At 43.5% G+C, this 22,334-nt stretch overlaps 1 protein-coding gene across 2 annotated transcripts in view; it reads left to right on the top strand.

The window, feature by feature from the left end:
- Positions 1-22,334, top strand: part of Fbn1 (fibrillin 1) — a 211,211-nt gene that overhangs the window by 106,253 nt on the left and 82,624 nt on the right. For both annotated transcript variants that reach the window (XM_052722762.1, XM_052722764.1), the window contains 7 exons: positions 5,557-5,682; positions 8,397-8,555; positions 12,940-13,122; positions 13,745-13,885; positions 15,720-15,839; positions 18,582-18,707; positions 20,215-20,337. In XM_052722762.1, coding sequence (XP_052578722.1) covers positions 5,557-5,682; positions 8,397-8,555; positions 12,940-13,122; positions 13,745-13,885; positions 15,720-15,839; positions 18,582-18,707; positions 20,215-20,337 — 978 coding nt within the window. The remainder of the gene's footprint in view (positions 1-5,556; positions 5,683-8,396; positions 8,556-12,939; positions 13,123-13,744; positions 13,886-15,719; positions 15,840-18,581; positions 18,708-20,214; positions 20,338-22,334) is intronic.

Below are 22,334 nucleotides of genomic sequence, written 5' to 3'. Positions count from 1 at the left end.
ATTTTTCTATGCAAATTGGCATTAGATAGGATATTTTCTTGTTAATACTACATGTGCTCTAATCTGGGATTGGTTGGAACACTGTTGACCTGTCTTGCCCTGGTAGAAGCGTCATCAGAAGGTCTTTCCAGAACCTTCTGCAAGCTGGGTGCCTTCCTTCAATCCTTTTACTGTATTTCAGTTAGAGCAGCACACTGGGGGAATGGCACCATTTGTGCACAGGCTGTCCTCTGTGGTCAAGGGAGGGAGCCTAGCGGATTTGGCACACAACCACAAAGAGGTTGAGAGGTCCTCTAAGTGCCTAGGGAAGAGGGCCTGGCATAACAGAGACTTCATTCTGTGCCCATGTGTGTGAGTCAGCTTTTCATTACTGTGACGAAACACCTGAGGTAATCAGCTGACGAGGAGGAAAGGTTTCCGTGTATGTGGTATCCTGTACCCACGGCACGCATGTGGAGGTCTGAGGACGGCTTGCAGGAGTAGGCTCTTCCCTCCCATTGTGGGGGTCCTAGGGTTCAATCTCAGGTTGGCAAGCTTGGCAGTAGATGCCCTTACCTACTGAGTCATGTCACTGGCACTGTAGTTGGCTTTTTAAGTGTGTTTTCCCTTGGCTTAGAAATGAAGAAATTGTGTAGTTCTTATATTACCTTAAAAATAAAAAAGCTGCTTCAGTCCAGCGGGTGTTAGCAAATTCCCAAGATGCCAGCCACCACTGTTCCACCGCAGGATGGCTTTATTCAAATGCTTTTCATGAGAGCGTCCTCTTCAGAATTCTCCCTTTCTTCTTCTATCTTCCTAAGACCCCAATAAAACTCAATAGAATATGGCTTACTAAGCACATACAATTTAGAACAGTTAAAATGTAAAGTAATAAGCCAGAGCTATTCAATATTAGATTTTAAACATTTTAAAAGTCAAAGATGGGGATTTATAGCTGTGACTTGAGTAAGGGGATCAGAGCTCACAGGCACCTTTTTGCTGATTTTTCTGATGACGGTGGAGCTCATGTACTGAAGGAGCAGAGGCACCTCCCCCTTCTGGAAACCAACCCCATATTGCATAGGTTACTGTGGAAGGAAATTAAGAAATAAAAAAATGTAGTTAAGGGATTAAATTTTATTTCTGGAAGGAGTCTGTTGAATTAATAACTAACCTTTAATGTTTGGGGGTTTAAATTATCATCATCACAGCCTCCAGCAATCCTAAGAGCATGGCATGATGCAAAGGAATTTTAACCTTGTGGTTCTTATATCCATGCACTCCCTGATATGTGAGTTGAAGTGCTTGGGACTTCTCTTTGTGGCAGTAATGCCATATTTACCTAATGGCTACTTGCTTTAGGGCCTCCTGTCCTCTTGGGCACCAATGAGCATCCCCAGGGCTGTTTGATCCATCATCACAGGTGGGACTCCTGGCCACAGTGCTCACCTTTCTGCTCAGTGTCGCTAGCCCCTTGCACAGTTAATGGAGAAGTGGTGTAGAGTAAGGTGGGCCTGGGCCTGGTAAAGTCCCTAGTTCACTATACAGTCTTAGTGACATCACATGCCAACTCTGCGAACAAGATGATGCATAGAGGCTCTTTCCAGTTCTGTAGTCCAGACTCTGCCTCTCCACTTAGTCCTTCCCAGTTGTGATCTGTGATTGATGGTATCATGGTGTGACTAAAACAGCATCGAGTGTCTGCTCGTCAATTGAAGGTTTCTTATAGGCTGCATTTGTGCAGTAAAACAAAGTTTACAGGCGCATAAATATGTAGTGTCACCTGATTCTTTTAAAGAATGCCCCCCACCCCCACTTGAGCAGCAGTGGAGACATCCAGGATCAGGTAGTTGGTTCCCTTGCCAAGCCACTCTTGTGGACTGAGTTCTCGACACCTGAGTGAGTGTCCAGGAATATCTTCCTCAGAGTTGAGACAGGCTCCATCAAGTCTCTTCTTCCCCAGAGAGCCCAGGATAGGGAGGTGGAGAAGCCTGATGAGAGCTGGTGAGGCCGAGGGAGAACTGGGGCAAAGGACTGACAGCCAGCAGGGAGGAGGGAGCTGCCAGAAGCTACTGTGACTGCTGCAGGCACCCTGAGGAACTTCTCACAGTAGCCCAGCCTCTCCCCTCCAGCACTGAAGAGACTTAGGGAGGTTTCCAGACTGCAGAAGTAGCTCTTGCCTGCCAGTCCTTGCTGCACCCAGCAGGCCTCCCAAACTACTGTATGTTTATGGCTGGCATTTGATAAAGACTGATTTATGAAAATCATACTCAAGTCACTGTTTTTGGATTCTGTTACTTAGGAGATCTGAAATTTTGGTAAAAGAAGGTAAGTGTAGAGTTGTAAGAGCCTGGGAGGATAATGCACCAGGAGGAAGAGGTCCAGCCCATGACTCTAGTTAAACCTTTGCACATAGCCCTTCCCATAAGGCATTTCCATCGTCTGATGAGGATGAGATCACAACTCCAGCCATTATCATTCTGTAGCTATGAAACTGAGAAGGAGGGTGGTTCGTGAGTATAAAAGGCAGAAGAAGAACAGATCACTGGGGAGGGAACATAAGGGAATTCAAAGGTATTTACACGCCTTCATGTGTGACAATTTTGTCTCATCCTGTTTCACCTTCGGGAGTGAACATTAAGGTGTGTGTTCTCAGACAGCCCCTGACTGGTAGCATTTGAGGACATATAGCAAAGGTGGACTTCTCAAGTCCTAGCCAGTTGGAGACTTGGGTTTAGCGTGACTATAAATGAGGAGCCTGTTTACTTCCCCTGACTCTTTGGCTTGACCTTGGCCTAAGCCTGTCAGGAACATACTCTACCACCACCTTTTGTTTTACTGATACTTTTGAGGCACAATTTTACCAGGTTGCCCAGGCTGGCCTTGAATTTGCTCTGTAGCCTAGGCTGGTCTTTAACCCATGAGTCTTCTTCCTCTGACTCCCAAATAGCTGGGCATAGAGGCCTGCCCCTGTAGGCCTGGATCTTTTCTGATTTCAAGGTTTACCTCTTGTTAGTTTTCTGCAGGCCTCAGTCATGAGAGGAGCACACCTAGCATCAGACACATGGAAATCAGGTCCCGTAATCACACCAGCAGGGTGAGGATTAGATGAGTTAGAATCTTCAACGTGGCCTGGCTCTCAACACACTGGAACTCTCATTGTCATCACTGTTGTTATTTTTAACAGATGATGTCAGTCTCACTGGTTGGCAGGCGGAAGATATGCCCACGGCCTGCCAAAGTTAGTTATGTTTCCAAAATAACTTTTTCTTTTACTGGTCGTTATCTTAATTTCTTTTGATACTAATGTATTATGCTAAGTGGCTTAAACAAAAATGCTAGCATTTGTCCTTGTTAATAGACTGAAAAAGTATTTTAACAGATCATTACATGATCTTTGTTAAGCAGTATGTGATATTAACACTTGAAGACCCTTTGGAAAGGCATGCTGAGTAATTGCCATGACAAAACACCATGACTGAGGCAACTTATAAAAGAAAATGTTTCATCTGTGACGCAGAGTTCCAGAGGGCTGGAGTTCATAACCATCTTGGTGGGGAGGGAGCATGGCAGCAAGCAGGCAGACATGGCGCTAGAGAAGTAGCTGAGAGCTTCCATCCACAAGTACAAGGAAGAGGAAATGGGAGAGAGACTGGGAATGGTGCAAGTCTTTTGAAACCTCAAAGCCTATCCCCAGTGGCACACCTCTTCCAACAAGGCCACACCTCCTAATCCTTCCCAAACAGTTCCACCCACTGGGACCAAGCATACAAATATGTAAGTCTGTTGGGGCCGTTCTCATTCACACCACCACAAATGTCTTGCCTCGCAGTTATGTCTTCCTGTTGTTACATGAGGTTTGGAGTTTTGCAGGCTCATTATCATTAGCACACTGATTCTCTGTGCCCAGAATAAGTGGGGCAGCAGAAAGACAGGAGGACACTGAAAACTGAGCTGTTGTAAGGAGAGTCTTGGGGGATGGTGCTGGGTCTTACACTGTGCCATGGCAGCATCCCAGCCAGGCTGCTTCTTTCCTGGAATACCTTTACCTTTACCAATGGCAGATTCACAGTGATGGTGCCAGGTACCATAGCTTTGACTCTGTGCTCAGTGAAACATTGCTTCAGTCTCTAGGCTAGCATAGAAGATGGGTGATTTTGCTTTTCAAGAGGCTAAACAGCATGGAGATGGTGTCACTGCTGACTTTGTGACTGTAAGAGTCAACTTGAATGTGAATAGACTTGAATGTATGAGAATGTACTTGAATGTGGTCCACTTAGAACCATGTTTTGTTTTTTAAATGAAGAGGAACACATGGACTGGAAGGCAAGTGTTTTCATTTTGTGGTCCGAAGCCTTCCTGAGTGTCAGCAGTGCCAGCCTGGCTACAGTGGTTTCCCCAAAGGCTCTTCCTGCCTTTCCTTTCTTTATGCATAGAAGGAGAGGTGTGGCTATCCTTCTAGTTTGTCTTAGACAGCACAGTGCACACTCTATTTCTTCTCCTCCATTCCCTTGCCACTACTGATACATGTCAGTGAGAGATTTGGGCTTTTGAAAAACTCTCTTTGAGGAAATGGTTAGATTTTTTTCCCAAATGGGACACTTACTGGTTCCTTGGAGGAGACCAGTGGCTTCAGGCCCTAGCAACTGATCCACTTTGGCCTCTGTAGCACTCAGGATGTTTGTTAAGAATGTCCTTAGGATTAGTGTGTGAGAAAAAGAAGACAGATTGGGTGAGCTGTGGCACATCCCAGAAGCAGTATCAACTGATCGCAGAGGGTGGTGTGGCATGAAGTGGCCTTTAAAGAGGTCCCTCGTTGGGTTGAGATGACCAGACTTTTGCCCAATTTTCCATGATTTCCTATTAGATATGGGGTACCTGGGCAGGGTGTGACCTCAGGCAAAGCAGCCCTGTGCAGCTCAATGATTCCTGAGAGGACCGAAAGTCAAAGACAGCCTGTTGGCCACATCTCCAATAGCAGAAGTAAGTCCTTCCCTGAAGAGGAAGCTGACTGGAGCGCCCAGTGTCTAGTGGAGTTCACTCACCAAATATACATTCTTCCAACATAGGACCATCATCATGGCCGTTTGGATGTGCTCCTGAGAAACCAAATTGGTATTTCCTAACCCTGGTCTGGTCACTCCAGGTCACCAACTCCCAAGCAGTCCTCAGGCCGTGAGGTCTCCTCTGAAGGACTGAAGTATCTGTCCTGTGGGTAATCTGAAAAGAAATACAGAAAATGTCAAGTATAGAATAATTAGCAGAGGAGTTTAATATGGTACAACATATGCATAGAAAGAGAGGGCAAGCTTTCAAAACAAATGGGGTTGGAACATCAACACATTGCTGGCCTGTCAGCTTTAGGTTCTAAAGAGAGTGGGTTTATTTGGCTCCATCTCTTGGATTTGGTAAACCCTTGGGAACATGTGTCTGAATCAGCTCTTCTCTGGGCAGCTTTTATTCGGCACAGACAGGTGCGTCTGGGGGCTTGACTTCACAAGCACTCTGTCTGCATCCTTGTACCCGTGAAATTTCGTATCGCACCCTCCAGATAACAGAACCTCCTTTATATTGCAGATATCGACGAGTGCAGCACTATTCCTGGAGTCTGTGATGGTGGGGAATGTACAAACACAGTCAGCAGTTACTTCTGCAAATGCCCCCCTGGTTTTTACACCTCTCCTGATGGCACCAGATGCATAGGTGGGTTTAATTACAGACAGCGGGTATGGTTTTTATACATCATCCATAATGAACATCTCTCTGGATAAGTTTGTTAACAGGAACAGGGGAAGATGAGCATTTGTGGAAATGTATTCAACAGTAGAATGCCCTGTTAAGCAGCAGAGATGTCTTGTGTCCTTGTTTGTGGCTTTGTTGCCCATGTCCTCAGTCTGGGAGTTAAGGCACAGCTATGACTACCTTTAGTCACTTCCCAGAATCTATGTTAATCTAACTCTGACATTTTGTAATACTATTTAATTGATCTTGCTTCTACACAATCTACTTTGCCAGATTTACCTTCCTAAAATAGTGATTTGGTTAAATAACATTCTTGCTCAAACATCTCAGGTATTTTTCACGAGGACATGGAAACTAGTGATCTTCAATCTGTGTCCAGTGGTTCTACATACACAGCAGCCATGTCAGTACCTACATATATACATACATACTCTGGGTAAGGCAGTATACACACACACACACACACACACACACACACACACACACACACACACACACACACACACATCATGTGGTGTTTTGCTTACATGAATAAAGAAATTAAATGAAGGTTTAATGTATTCTTTTTTAAAAATAATTTATTTTATTTTTAATGATGTGTGTGTATGTGACTTCATGAACTTGTGAGCACAAGGGCCAGTGGAGGCCAAAAGAGGATATTGGATCCCCCAGAGCTGGGGTTAACAGGCAGTTGTGAACTTCCTGATATAGGTGCTGGGAACCAAACTCAGGTCCTCTGCTGATACCATTTGTAAATCAATGACTGTCAGTAACCCAATAACAGCTTGTAATTTGAGCCCCAACAGTCTTCATTTTACCACACTGACCAAGAGTCTTTGATTCGTTGATTTGGCATACTAGTCAGCCAGATTGGTAACAACACGTATCAGTTAATTTTCAAAATAATAGTCATTAACCCATTAAGAGTTTACCATGGGCAGCTGTGGGTCCCAGCTTTGCTCTGAAAGAGAAACCATCCATCTGCAAGTTATATGCACACATTTTATAATTTGGTCAAGTATTTACAACTGGGTTTTGACCACCAAATCCATTGGAAGCTGGGATACAAACCATGCTTGAGAATCTCCCCATTCTTCATAGTCTTTGGGTTCCATGCCCCAAACATTTACTAACACAGCATGTAAAACATTGGAAGCATTGAAGCTCTTCAAGTTAGAATGAAGGATGTCCATCTCTCCACCATTTTCATGGAGGGATGCCCGCCCCACTGTGGGCTTCACAGAGCAGGCTCATCTGCACACCCTCTGTAGCTGCTCTTCCTGGATCTGGCTGGAATAAAACCCGTTCTTGCTGAGACATCTGCCCAGAGGTACAGGAACCAGAACCAACATTTCTGGGAATTGCATCTACGCTTGCTGGTGGCTATAAGTACCACTCAGAAATCGCCTTGTGTCTGTGATGTTGACCCTCAGTTCTTCTCTATGGTTTGTTTAGGTTTACCTTTCTCCTCTTTGCTTAAATAATGGAAATGTTCCTAAATTATGCATGTTTATCTTTATGTATTTCACCACTAAAGCCATCAATATTTAAAGGCTTTGTATTCTTAAGACAACAAGTGTATGTGGATGACCCTCTGCGGCAAAGCTTGATGCTTAATATTCAGACTTATGGCACTTAGGGATGGGGTTTTGACTGCGGAAATGTCTTCACTTTACAAATGCCATCTGTCAAATGAGAAGCATATTTCAGATATTATTTGTTTTTCACAACGTGATTGTGTGTAAGGCTGCACAGAGGTGTGTTTCACTTGGAGAGACACACCCTCCACTTGTGTAGACAGAGATAGTGTCTGCACTTTGCTATCTGTCCCCTCTTTTCACAGGGACGTCTCAGAGGTTTTCACTGTGCCGTGAGCTCTTTTTGGTAGCTGAGAGTTGTACTACAGTGTGTCAGCTGTTGTCATGACAATCAGACATGATGTAATCCAATAAAAGCGATCTATAGGAGTGTGCCTCCCCATGCAGCTTTCACAGGAGGCTTTTCTGCCAAAAAGAAAAGAACTCATCTAGAACTGTTGGATCCTATAGGACTAGGAATCTGCAATCATTGATGTCTTGGAATTTATTAATAATAAACCTTTTGAAAAAATTAGTTAAGGCCTCAGGACAAAAGGGAACCTGATGAATAAACATTAGATCTGGCTGAAAATTGGTTCATCCCATCAAGACAACCTCACAAGTCTGAGGCACAATTTCAAACTAAAAACCCATGCCACAGATTAACGTTGTTTTCAAATGCATTTAGATAAATCTTTGCCTAATGTAGCTCAAATTAAGTAGTTTAAGCCAAAGACAACCCAGGCTGTCTTTAATATAGAAACAAGTCTTTAGGAATAAGTGTCTGTCACCACCAGTGATTTTCTTAGGTTTTTTTTTTTTTTCCCTATGGCACATTGATTTTAACCATTTCTTCTCACCTTGGGTATGGAATGTGGAATTTTGACTAAGTGCCCCAGTGTGCAGAAGCAAGGGGAAAGACAAGGCATTTCTGATTGCATATTGGGTCAGTGGGATGTTCAAAGCTTCCTTTCCAAAGCACATGCTCATGGGTCAGTCTGTCATAGCCCCGGGGTGAAGCATGGGGGTGTGGAGGCAGAGGAGTGTTGTCTCAAGCTCAGTCACAAAGGCTATGTGTGGTTTTTTTGGTTCTCTCAGATGTTCGTCCTGGTTACTGCTACACGGCTCTGACAAATGGACGCTGCTCTAACCAGCTGCCGCAGTCCATAACCAAAATGCAGTGCTGTTGTGATGCTGGCCGGTGCTGGTCTCCAGGGGTCACTGTCGCCCCCGAGATGTGTCCCATCAGATCAACCGGTAAGAACCCGTCTACAGCATCTATAGCACATCCCAACTCAGCCATGGCAGAGTGTGCATGCAGTGCAGATCCAAATGAAACCCAGGTAAATAAATAAGATTCCAGAAAATTGAAGTGTGGACACGGAGGAATCCCCCAGATGATGCACAGGTAAAGGCTTGTTTCTATATCTGCTTGCGACTTAGTTCTCTCATTGCTGTGGAACAGCAGCCTTCTCAGGAAGCCTCTGTTTTCTCTTATTCTCACTGAGGGACTTGGTGGCTCTCCTGTGGGGCTTACCAGTTCAGTGGGATAAAGCCCAACTCCTTTACCACACACATCTCCTCTTTCCCTAACACTTATCACTTTTCTCTTCCTTCTGCCGAGTCCTGATTTTTTTCTTCATAGCTTCTCATTTATCTGCCGTATTCCCTTCATTTCCACTAAAAGTGTATTGTTCTGCAATCTGAGTGATTGGGGTGGCTTCCCAAGTGGCCAGTGGGAGATCCTGCCACATACAATTTCCAAAGTATAGCTCACCTGACAATAGCCTTACAGGTGTCTCAGAGGGTGTAGAGAAAAATGTCCAGGATATTTTCATTAAGGTGACCACAGGCACCATTTGGTGGTCCAAATGACACCTTTTCCTACAAAGAAATATTTAAGATTTGGCACAGCATTTGGAGTCCCCGAGTCAGAACCCAGTTATGTTAGTTGTTAACGTAATGAGTTTTACTTTTCAATTAAATTATAGGTTATGTTTCCCTTAAACAGTCTTAATATTTCTAAAGTAAATTGGTTATTCTTTTTCTAAAATATCTGCACAGTTCATGCCTTACCTTCTACTCCCTTCTCCCACAACCCTTGCTGGTCACATACGCTCTAGTGGGCCAAGGATCTGTGCAAACATGGCCTGATCCCCCAACATGCCAAGATAACCACAGCGGCAACTGTGGCCTCATCCTCATGACACACTGGTTCTGGTTGGTATTTTGGCTGTGCTCAACATCTGTACTGCTCTGCTTTGTGCCTACTTGTGTTCATGTATTGCTCTGTCACTAGTTAATAAATCTCACTAAGAGATCTTAGTCATTACTGTAATCTTAAATTTCTCACACTCTCTGTACTTCCATAGCATTTAGCAAAACCATGCTTGTAAGAGACATTCAGGTAGAAGGTACAGCTCATTAAGTATGCTTTTCACCACAAATTCCAACTAAAAACTGACCTTTTAGCTCTGTTTAATTTGATTCCTGAAAGGCATGTTTAAGTCAGGGCACTGAGAGGCAGCAGTGAAGAGGTGGAGGAACTCAGAGTTGATGAAATGCTTTGGAGAGCGCTGCTCTTAGGACATGGAGTTCTCATCGCAGATGACAGGGTTGTTCATGGGTGTCAGTATAAAATGCTGCTCATTACTGAGAATTGTATGTGTGGATTAAAGAAGTAATATAATCTTCCTATCTCTCTATACATACGTATGATTAACAAGTCATGCATTTTGGACATGCTGTCTACACCCTAAAAACCCTTCCTCTTAATTTGCTGCAGACGTATTCACTAGATCACTGTTTAGAAGCATATGGATTTTTCTACCAGGATGCATGACTTGGGTACCAGAATTGCTTCTTAAATGGATATGTCAATTTGGGGGTCAATAGCATTGATTGGATTCCTTGTGTGGAGACCTGGAGTAGAGGAGGGAAGACAGCGGAGTCAGCAGGAAGACCTCGCACAGGAAGACTCACGCTCTCTCGTGTGTGACTTTGCAGGGAGCTAAAAGGCAGAGCCTGACAGGCATAGTGCAAAGCAGACTGATCATGCAAATGATTTGCAGGTGGGCTTTCGTTTGTTCAGACCATTCACGACAGTGCTGTTGAGCTCTCGCCTATGGGAAGCGGTGGTGTGAGAAGGACAGCCTTTCACTTTCTTTTTTAAAAATTTACGTTTCATCTCTAGGTTGAATGTAGACAGAAAAGGTAAAGATTATTGAGAAAAGTTATCCCTGGTTGCTGTTCCTTAATGTAAAGGGGCTCACAGATAAAATCATTAGTCTATAGAAAAGCGGGAGTTTAGGGCCCAGTAAGATACATTTTGTACAGGGCTAAGGTGAATTTAATGGTTCTTCAGGTAATATAGTCACCTAATTAGCAGAAATGCTGATAACCATCCAACCTCTCTTATAAATCATGGAAGAACATTAAAACTAGGCTGACCTGGTGCTTACAAGTGTTTGGAAACAAATTGCTTCCTTTAATATAGTCAGGATTCAATTAAATCCAACACATACTGAAATGCTCTTATATGTAATTTATGGGGCTATGCTGAGAGTAAGAATTGGTTATGGCATATATATGCCATACATATACATATATATACATACACACACACACACACACACACACACACACACACACACACACACACACATATATATATATATATATACAGTCCAGACTTAAAGAGCTGCATAGAAATGCAGTGAAAACATCCTCTGGGAGCAAGTGATGTGGTGCTCTAGATGATAATTCTGTAGGAAGAATCACTGTGGTTTAGTAAAAGGAACCGTAGCATCCCGAGTCAGGAAAAATACAGACAAGGAAACATCTCTTTCAAATACAGTGAGATACCAAGAATTTGTGGGTCAGAATTCTAGATAAATAATAGAGCATAGCAATGGAATTCTCTGGAAGCTTAAACTAGGTCTGTGTTATAGGTGTGAAATATGACTGGAGAAGGTTCAGAAATGGACTCGCTAATATCAGTAGAGTACATGGAGTCTGGTGTGTTTAGCCAAATGTAAATTGGCAGGATGTCCCATGAGATTGAGTTATGAATGCATTTCAGTAGTCCATAGGTAATGGAAAACATTAGCCTAATTTATGTTAATCTCTAACACTATGTAGGAAATAGCTATATAAGAATCACTTTGTGACTGTGATAATAAAGTTATCGGCATTGTAGACAGAAAGCAAAGATTAAAAATCAACCAGTCTGCTTGTAGAAGGGGACCGTGGTCATCTGCAGCTATGCAGGGAAGCTGCAAATGGATAAAACCAATATACCTGAAGCTAGATGCTGTCTAAAATACCGTTCTGGAAACTCAGAAAAAAGATGTCATGTGCCAACTCAGATTTATTCTGATAGATTCCTGGTATTGTTAAAGATAGGATTCGACCCCAAAATCTGCAAACCCAGGGAAAGACATGATGGAGTCAGGGAGCCCCAGCGTACAAAATCCTGTGCTGCACTCACACAGCCACACTACTGTGACCTCCCTTCTCCGTTCATCTAGTTGTTTTTAACAGACCAATCCCTGGGGCTCTGCGCTGGACTTCCTACCTTCCACATTGTTTAGAAGAACTCATCCATCTCGTGGCTTTACATATTACCTCTCTACTAATAAATGAAAAATTTAACTTCTTCCCTGGGCTCCAAACTCTCTTCAACAACTGTTGTGTGTTATCTCTCTTTGGCTGCGTGACATCTCCTAACTCAAATGCTCAAGTTGAAGTTTGGCTTCTGCCCGTCACACCAGCCCCTGTCTCGTGACAGCTTCCCTCTCAGGGTAAAGGACAAGAGCATTTAGCTATCTGAGCAACCAAAACACTAGTCGTCATTCTTGGTTTCTTAGTCCCGTGGCTCTGGCATTTATCCCATCTCCACACACTACCATTTGTTTATAAATTATCCTTGAGACAGGTTGTGGCCTCTGTCAGTTTCATCACTACCTCCCCTGTGCATCCATTATTATCTTGTCCTTGGTTTTCCACACAAGCCTTTCTTCCCTCTAGTACTTCATATATCAGCAAGAGTGATCTGAAAGGACTCATGTGATCATAGCCTGCAGGAGATGGAACTGGATTCCCTTTGCACATAAAATAAAATAAAAACCAAAAGTGGGGGGACCTCATATAGCCCAGGCTTTGAACTTCCTCTTTCGTTTCACCCCTTGTGTGTCTTGCTAGCCCTTACTCTGTGTGCGTATGAGTTTTAAAATTATTAACGTACAATGTAATGGGTTTCCTTATAGCATTGTCGTTCACCTATGTCATTGTGCTTGTCTCTAATTAGGATGCAAGCCTTCCGATGTGCTTTTTAGATCCCTGCGATAGCCACGCTGGGGCTGGGCAGAGAAAGTGGCACCTAACATTTTTCCTGGTGAATTTCAATGCGTAAATGTCTTTCTGGATTTTGAAAGGAACACATGGTGCCTGCTCTGGAGACACTTTTTGTTTAAATTTTGAATTGTTGTCTCAATGTGGTTATTACGTAGATATTAAAAATATGATGAAGTGTTCATTCCGACTGGCCAGTGCTCTTTGATTTCTTTGAAGAGGCGTCTTCTCTGGCCTCCCAACAGCCACGGCTCTGCTCACTGTGTCGTGTTATGTTGTATTCTTCCAGAGGATTTCAACAAGCTGTGCTCTGTCCCTCTGGTAATTCCTGGGAGACCAGAATATCCTCCCCCACCCATTGGCCCTCCACTTCAGCCCGTCGTTCCTCCTGGCTTTACCCCTGGGTCTGTGATCCCAGTCCCTCGGCCACCACCAGACTATCCGTATCCATCTCCATCGCGGGAACCACCAAGTAAGAATTCAAAAGCCACCTTGTTATTTTTTTGTTGTTGTTGCATTAATCAAGTCATATTTCTGGTTTGTGCCATGTCCATCATTAAATATTTTTACCAGTTGTTAGGTAAAAATTTTTACATTGTTTTTGCATGTTTCTAACTTTTCCCATTTTATAAATAAGAACGGGAGCCTTGTATGTTCCGGATATGAATGTCCTTTTGTTATGGATATCTTCAATTAAATATGGGAGGGTATGGGGAAGACTGAAATCTGATTCAGAGAGCAAATTAATGGCAGAAGATACATGACATTATACTTTAGGTCATTTAGTGTACAAAGTAGTTACCTGCCAACACCTCCCTGGCATAGTTATTTCCCCAAACTGGAGGCTTGAGAGCGAGGAGGTGGATGGGATGGGAGAGGCAGGCAGAGAAGCCTCTGGGCTACAGCACCTTTCCTGTGCCAGGGGTAGGAGCCCCCAATCAGCTCTGAAGGCTGAATGGGACTGTGCCCTAGTGACTGGCTCACCCTTAGTGGCTCTTCCTTTAGGACCCAGCATCTTGTTCACTATTAGCAGATTAACAGCTGATGTCATAGGTGTGAATAATTTTAATGGAGTCCAATGCTGGTTCCTCTAGGGGTGCTGCCTTTCAACGTTACTGACTACTGCCAATTGTTCCGCCATCTCTGTCAAAATGGGCGCTGCATTCCAACCCCTGGCAGTTACCGGTGTGAGTGCAACAAGGGCTTCCAGCTGGATATCCGCGGGGAGTGCATCGGTATGCCATTGATCGCTTGATTGACACTGAGAGATGCTGTGATTCTTCTGTAATTGTCTGTGTCTTAGTCAGTGTTCTGTTGCTGTGAAGAGACACCATGACCACAGTAATGCTTATAAAAGAAAACGTTCAATGGGGGCTGGCTTTTAATTTCAGAGGGTTAGTTCAATGTCATCATGGAGGGGAGCTGCGTGGGGAGGCAGACATGATGCTGGAGAGTAGTGGAGAGTTCTACATCTGGATCTGAAGGGAGAGAGACACTGGGCCTGCCTTGAGCATCTGAAACCCCAAAACCCACCCCCAGTGGCATACTTCCTCCCACAAGGCCATACCTCCTAATCCCTGTCAAGTGGCACCACTCTAATGACCAAGGATTCAAGTCTGTGAGCCTGGGGAGGCCATTCCTAGTCCATCCACCACAGTGTGTATTGGTGATCTGCTGCTGTTGTAACAAATCCCCTTCAGCAGTGACTCCAAACAGTAGAACTCTATTATCTTTTATACAGGGCTTAAAAGCTAGGTTTTGGTAGGGTGTGTCTTCAAAACCTCAGAGAGAGGATTTCCTGACCTTCTAGTATGTTTCAGACTCGGGAGGCAAGTAGGGCCTCACGGCCCTTCATCTCTACATTCAGGAGGGCACTGTCTTCAGAAGTCCAACACAAGGACGATTGGACTGTTGGGTCTGATGACACCCAGTTGGCATGTGCTCTTTTGGCTTAAAAGAAATTTGTTTCTTAGTTCTGTTAGTTCTTGTTTTCTTAAACCCTTTTGTCTCCTTCTCATATGGGCACTCTTCTGGAGGTTACCCAAAGTGACACCGGAGAAGGAAGGAGTGTGTGGCTCAGGGTCAGACCTGACTCTGTCCCCAAGAGACTTGAAGATCAGTAAGCCTCGCTGAACCTTTTGACCCATAAACAGCAATGTAGACCAGTGGGCCCTGGTACTGAGTATTTAAAGTACCTGGAGCACTTTGGGTCTAAGGCTACAGAGACCAACTGGGTGGTGCTACATGAGAACCCCCTTTAAACAGCCGTTTAGCTCTTCATGTTTTGTTCTCACATTTTTAATAGAACAGATGCTTAGGCATGAGGCATACTTTCTTTATACTAAGAAAAAAAATAGAACCCACCTCTGAAGGAAATGGTAGTCTCTTCGTTTCTGTTTTTGTTTTTTTCCAGTACTAGAGTTGAACCCAGAGTCTCGTGTGCCAGGCCAGTGCCTGACCACTCAGCAACATCCCTGTTGCTCTTCTCTTTATTTTTTTATTTTTGAGACAGGGTCTTACTAAGTTGTGCAGGCAGGCCTTGAACTTGTAGTCCTCCTGCCTCAGACTCCTAGTAGCTGGAATAACAGCCCTGTGCTTTCATGTGTCTGTTTGATTTTCTTAGGCCAGACTCACAGGAGAAAAAAAATGTTTAAGAAATAAGAAACATATTCATATTCTGTGAAAATGACTTGAGAAAAGAATGCAGGTCAACTGCTTAAATAGTCTCACAATGGGTAGAGACATGGTATATTGTAGTAGGAAGGGAAAAATTACTTTGACTATGCAATTCCCTTTCTTTCTCTTTTCAAGTTTTGCTTTGTCGAGAAAGGGTCTCACTATGCAGCCTCAGCTGACCTGGAACTCACTATGTAAACCAGGCTGTCCTCAAACTCACAGAGATCCACCTGCCTCTGACTCCCAAATGCTGGGATTAAAGGCGTGCGTCACCATGCCCCGCTCTGCTATTTCCTTACCTTAAAGGAAAAAGTTTTATATGTGTAAGAAACCTACAAAGTCTTAGAATTGTGAGCTGTTACAACTTTCACGAAGATACGCTGTGTTTTGCAGATGTTGACGAGTGTGAGAAAAACCCATGTACTGGTGGAGAATGCATCAACAACCAGGGCTCATACACGTGTCACTGCCGAGCTGGCTACCAGAGCACACTCACCAGGACAGAGTGCAGAGGTAAGGGCCTCTTGGGGACTGAGAAGCATCTGTCCCAAATGAAGGCTTTGCTTTGAAGGAATCCAGTGAGACATAAAGGCAAGAAGCTAATCTCCTCACCCCTGCTGCTTTTTGAGTGCCTTATTCCAAATACCACTTCTTTGAGGATGTTGCTAACAAACATGGCAAGCATTCAGTTATTTTAAAAGCTATCTTTGCACCTGAGGGAATAACTTATTTTCACTTTTTTTTTTTGAGTTATTTCTGCTGGTTGTTCATCCGAGAAGTAGGAGATGTGGTCACTCTGTGTGACAGAATCCGGGGATAGCCTCTGGTAGAATTGTGTGTCATTAGTTTCTCCATAGAAAGGAGGTTTCAGGGGCTCTGGTCCTTGCAGAGGTCAGCAGCCAAGAGCAGTATCACCTGAAATGATTCTGTAGTTCTTCCTCAGACCCGCTGATTAGAGGCAGCGTTTGGCAGGATCCCCCAGCCATCTGTCAGCATGCTGACATCTCAGAAGCACTGATGTAATTGTCCCCTCACAAAGGTCGCCTTTCAGGTTTATTTCTTTCCCTTTATCCAAAACTTAAAGATGAAAAGCAATGTTTTGGAGAGTTTGAGACATCAGTACTATATTTAGATAATTTCCACCCTTCCCTCCCCCTCCTCTCCCTCCTCCTGTGCCCCCCACCTCCTATCCAGTTCGTGTATATATGTTTGGGGCTGGCTGCTGGGGATTAGATAACTCATCTAAGCTTAGGCCCTGAAGTATACTGAGTGCCCCTCTTAGCACCACTGGATTCCTGTAGCTCTTCATGTAGAGGTGGGACCTTGTGAGAGTTCCGTCCATGTTGCCTGTCACAGGTTTAGTTCTCACATCATTTATTAAGCTGTCCAATATGCTTTTGGTTAAATATCGTTTATGCAGTAACTTTCTGGAGTGGAAATCAATAAGACACTGTGCCCACCCTTCAAGAACTGAAAGCTTTATCTATACATTCAGCATAGACTGGCTTGTGTCATTAATCCAGTAAAACTAGATAAAGATAAGTGAGCCCTATTAAACACAAGGCAGGTAGGGAGCTTTATACCCCTTAAAAATGTGAATCTACTAATATGAGATGATTTTATTTGCTTCCTTTGGCAAAAGCCCTTTGTCTGAATTGAGCAGGTTTGATGTTCATCCCTGAACTACTTTCAAAATCTTTGAATTTGCTCAAATTTAGAGAAATATCACCATCACTGGAAGCACAATATTTCTACATAATTCTATTAACAGCCTACAATCTGAATTATAAATCTTAATAGTTTGAGTATTTAGTTGAGTTGAGAATCTTCTTAATACTTTAGCTGTTAGTTAAAATAATTAGCATGTCAGTGATGTATTGGACATTTTTCACTAGAAGAGGAAGGCAAGTTTGAGTATATAAACTTCTATACTGTCTAGATTGCTAGAAGTACACAGTATCCCCTATGGCATTCTGTAGTGAGAAGCAAAGATGGGAGAAGGAAAGATGGACTATTTTTCTTGTTTATTTTAATCTCAAAAAATTATAGAATGCCAAAGTTAGTTCAAGAATATGTGGATTTTTTACTATTTTTCTTTGTGGAGCAAGACAGATTTTAGTGAGCATTAAGAATAAAGGAGCGGGAAGAAAAGAAATCAGAGATTGTTGGCACAAAGATCAGACAGAAGAAAAGCCCAGACTGCTTCAACTAGTCCAATGGCTCATGTAGAAACCACTGTGGGATCAGGCTGGAAAGAAAGTGCGTAGGAGGGTCAACCACAGACACCGTGCAGACGCTGGGCAGACAGGATAACTGGACAGACCATAAATGCACATTCCTCTCTAGGGTGTGCAGGATGCTCACCCTCAGGCACTCAGGGCCTCCGCTCAACATGGATGGGTTGCTCTCATCCACCTCTGCCCGTCTCTGTATCTTCTGGGAACAGGCATGGGAACGATTGTATGCTGCAGAGACAAGGCTGTCTGAGCCATCCTCTTTGAGGGTCATCCTTTTGTAGTTCTTAGGACAGAAGGACCAGACCCAGGCTACCCGAGGCTATTAGGGGTGGATGTTTAATCATGAAATTAGAGATCAGGTACAGGTTATTTGAGTTTATGTCATTTTTTAACATTTCTAAGATCTACTATGATTATTATATTATTATGATTATTAAATGGGGCAGGGGACATCGCCCACAGGACCAATGCTTTGTTTGGTAGGGAGAATAGTCATAGAGTTTAGACTAAGAGCTGTGTGTATATGAATGAAGCTATACTTGGTCCAGAACTGCTTGTAGTTATATGGAGGAGTATTAGAAGGAATTGAGCAATTTCTCAAAAAATAGCATTTTCTGTTATTATTTCTCTTATTGTTATAAGATTTCCCTTTTAATCATGTTAGAAATGATAGTAGCCAAAGTTCAATATAAATTATAATATAATATCATATAATATATATACCACTCAATAAATTATCTAGAAAAAAATCTTGAAAATTCTATTTTCTTCATACAGTTGACGTCTGAGTAGCCTTAATAGGAAGTAAGAGTGATTGTGATCATGTAAAGATTTTTTTTCTGTCTCATATCTTCCTGATACTGATGATCCCACATACCTTGTTATTTGGTATGACATGTATGGTGATGGGTTTTATCGTTGAAATCCAAGATTAAGGTCATAAGTTTGGAAATGGAGGAGAAAGAAAATAATTTTGAGTCCTCCAAATGATCTTCATCCTTTTTAATTTTAACCTCAGACATTGACGAGTGTCTGCAGAACGGCCGGATCTGTAACAACGGGCGCTGCATCAACACAGACGGCAGCTTCCACTGCGTATGCAACGCGGGCTTCCACGTCACTCGGGATGGAAAGAACTGTGAAGGTAATGGCTGGGCCATGAGGCGGCTCCCCTCCCATTTCAACTTCAGCACCAGCAGCCTTGAACAAGGCAGAGCCCAGTGCTGCGTGAAAGGTCAAACCGTCAAATGTGTCTCACATACTTCTGTCTGAAAGGCAAGCCTAAATTTCCACATTGTCGTGGCCACCGTCACACTTGTGTGTGTCAAACAGCATTTACATACACTAGCAGCAGTGATCTCTCGGAGCTACCCAGTGGTGGTGAAGCTTTTGTAGAATGTACCATTCCTTCCTATCTTTATGCAATCAAAGTTTGTATATTGTGTAGTTTTATACAATAGCAAACAGAGCGAAATAACAATGAAACCACACTTAAGCCCATATCTTCTATAATCACTTGTAATCCTTTTGTGTAAAGTGCTTGCCTAGCAATAAGACCCACGGATCAGCGTCTGGGCATGTGGAATTGCTTTGAGAGAAACGTGGGTATGGAGAGGCAGCCTTTTATATTGACTTCTGAACTCATCATGTGAACAGCTTTTCCTTGCAAAGTAAATGTGACTGCTGTGGATGACTTTTCCACTTTGTGGGCCGTTAGCAAAAAGTGGAGCGTGCTCCTTATCGTGTTTTCCAACTTCTTTAGGAAAGAGCCCAAGAATCTGTTAATATGTTGAAAGAATTTCAAAATTGTTCTTAGGAACATGTTTGGCAGAATATTATCTCAGTGATTCAATCCACAGACTTAATGCCAAAATTCCCAGTTAGGGTAAAAAAATCTTTTTTTTTAAATAAAAGAAATAAAGAAAAATCATAAATTACTTGAGTCTGACTAAAAGCCTGTAAGTGAAAACAGGTCATGTTGAGAGGTGCAAGCCTCCTGGGATAGCTTCAATAGCTCACAGACCAGCATGCCCCTGAAATTAAGAACTGTCTCTGTGATCAAAGGGGTCTAAATATTAGTAGGCTCAGCTGGATCCCATAGCCGAGTCCAGCACTTACTAAGTCCATCTTTGCAATATCTGCTTCAAATTGCTTAAAATCACAAGCTTTCTTCTACTTTTTGTTATTCTCCAGATTTTTTTATTTTTAAGAATTTCATACTATGTATTTTATTCATATTTTCCGACCCCTTCCAGGCCCTCCCGACCCACACAACTTCATATTATTTCTAGCTATAGTCTTTTACTTTTGAAAAGTACCAGGATTTAGCCTACACACATTTTCCTTGCCAGCAGCCTCAGTTTTGTTTTATTTTCAGTGTATCAGAACTAAGTCTGAACTCACTAAGCAGGGAGCACTCCTGTTCGTTTGTGGAGGGCGATCCTCCAAAGAGCCCACTAACCTCGGCTGAGTCAGCCTGGACCTGAGACACCTGTTTCACGTGCCTTGTCTTCTCTTTGTATTTGTCATCTGGGTGAACATTAGCCTTGGGCTTTAATAACAGAAAATAAGAAAGAAATGTGAAAAGCCGGAATTCTATTCACCTGGCAGCCTTCCTCTCTTGACCGAAGGGCATGTGTCTCTGTTTCCAGATATGGATGAGTGCAGCATCAGAAACATGTGCCTCAACGGGATGTGCATCAACGAAGATGGGAGCTTCAAGTGTATTTGCAAGCCTGGGTTCCAGCTGGCATCAGACGGGCGCTACTGCAAAGGTGTGTGCTAGAAAACCCTCACGTGTGGTCTCTGCCTCCGTTTTTCTTCTCTCTACACCTTCCTTGAAGAGTCCTCTTCCCATGTAGACTCCCTTGGGTTCTGATTTTGAAACCTGACTGATATTCCTTCTTATGTTCAGTGATCCAGACAGCCATGGTTAGTGAAACAAGGCTAGTCTTATTTCAGAGAGGGTGTTTGGGTTCTTCTCAAAGGAGCCTGGAATCAGCTGAGGTGGGATTTTAGGAGCTGAGGTGTCGACCTGTCCCAGTGGGTCTGCCGCTCCTTCTGATCTTTCCGAGTTCTGCCTTTTCCTTCCAGTTGGGGAATAAGGACAGTTGGGGACCTTTCTGGTCATTACCTTGGGCCACTCACCACATCTTCCCTTGGGGGAAAATGCTGACTTACTTGTGGTGCTGTATTCCTTACTGCTTCATCTAGCTATAACAATGAACGTAGGCTTTACCCAGTCACATAAGCAAAAAAAGGAAGGAGAAAGCGGAAGAACAAACCAGGAGTCCTGGGGTAGCCTGATAACTTTTGAACTAGATCTCATTGCTTCAAGTATCGGAAGCAAAACTTGGAAGTTCCGTTTGTGCTGTTGGGTACTAACAAGGGTTGTTGGTGACAAATTTGTTCCTATCTCCTGCTGTATGGAGTCAGGGGTGGGTAACTGTTGCAGGTAGGTACAAGATATGAACTGGAATCAAACTTCTCAGAACTTTACATGTAATGTTAGCCCAGGAAGTCTATGAAGTTGCCAAGAGCCTCTGCTCACAGTTATTTGCTTCAGAAATGTAGCCTCACATGCTGAAAAGGCAGGATAAAGTCACAGGGCGCCTCTTCTGAGTGGACCTACTTCTCAGCTCTGGTTGAGATGCCATGGAAGAAAGCCTTGCATGTCTTAAGTTCTTGGCAAGGTGTGCTGCCTCCAAGCATTTAAGAGCTCCCAGCCCTTGGTTCTTTCCCTGCATTCTCTGTGAACTTCACGTTGATGGCTTATAGTATTGTGAAAACCCGTGTCTGCTATTGCTGTGAAGAGACACCATGACCACGGCAACTCTTATAAAGGAAAACATTTACTTAAGGTGACAGTCTACAGTTCAGAGGTTCAGTCCATTACCATCATGGCGGGGAGCATGGTGGCGTGCAAACAGACATTGTGCTGGCTACATCTTGATCAGAAGGCAACAGGAAATTCACTGTGACACTGGGCGGTATCTTGAGCATAGAAAACCTCAAAGCCTGCCCCCACAGTGACACACTTCCTCCAGCAGGGCTATACCTACTCCAACAAAGCCACACCTCCTAAGAATGCCACGCTCCCTGGGAGCTTACGAGGGCCAATTACTTTCAAACTACCACAACCTGTCTTCAGTTGAAAACAGTTGAGGTTTTCAAATTTTGAAGTAGGGAAATGGTTTCTATGCACATTGAACTCTGGCCAGGAGGATCTGATACAAGGAAGAAAGGTCCAAGACACAGAAACAGTCTACAGTAAGGTACACCATCAGGTTGTGCAAATTAAGTGCTGTACATGTGAGAAAGAAGAGGACAGGATATAATTGCTGGGTTATCTGAAATGCCAAGGTCTGGTGACCCATGTGACAGCCTCTTGGCATTGAATCATGCTGTTTCCTAGGACATTATGACCTCAAAGGTAAATGGAGGCTCCAAAGCCGTTGATAGTCATGGAAACTGTGTCTTCTCCATTGAGGAGAGTGTTGAGTTGTGTGGAAGAATTGATAACTGCACTGGTTCGCCTGGACTTGGCCTTCTGGAGAGAGGGAAGGAGGAGGAGAGAGGAAGGGAAGAGGAGAGAGATTGTTTCATATTATTGTCCCCATCTTTTCCCCTAGTGTACAGAGCTCAGATAAGCACACTTAGGAGGGAAAAGGAAGCGGCCATCACATGCTGCTTTTATTTACCTCGTGTTCCTCTTCTTGCTGTGGAATGAGATTTTCTTTTCATCCGTCATCCTGACTGAACCCACAAACTC

This window comes from Peromyscus californicus, unplaced genomic scaffold (assembly GCF_007827085.1).
Source record: "Peromyscus californicus insignis strain IS unplaced genomic scaffold, ASM782708v3 Scaffold_7__1_contigs__length_154581171, whole genome shotgun sequence".
NCBI classification, from domain to species: Eukaryota; Metazoa; Chordata; class Mammalia; order Rodentia; family Cricetidae; genus Peromyscus; species Peromyscus californicus.
This window is presented reverse-complemented; position numbering and strand designations above follow the sequence as displayed.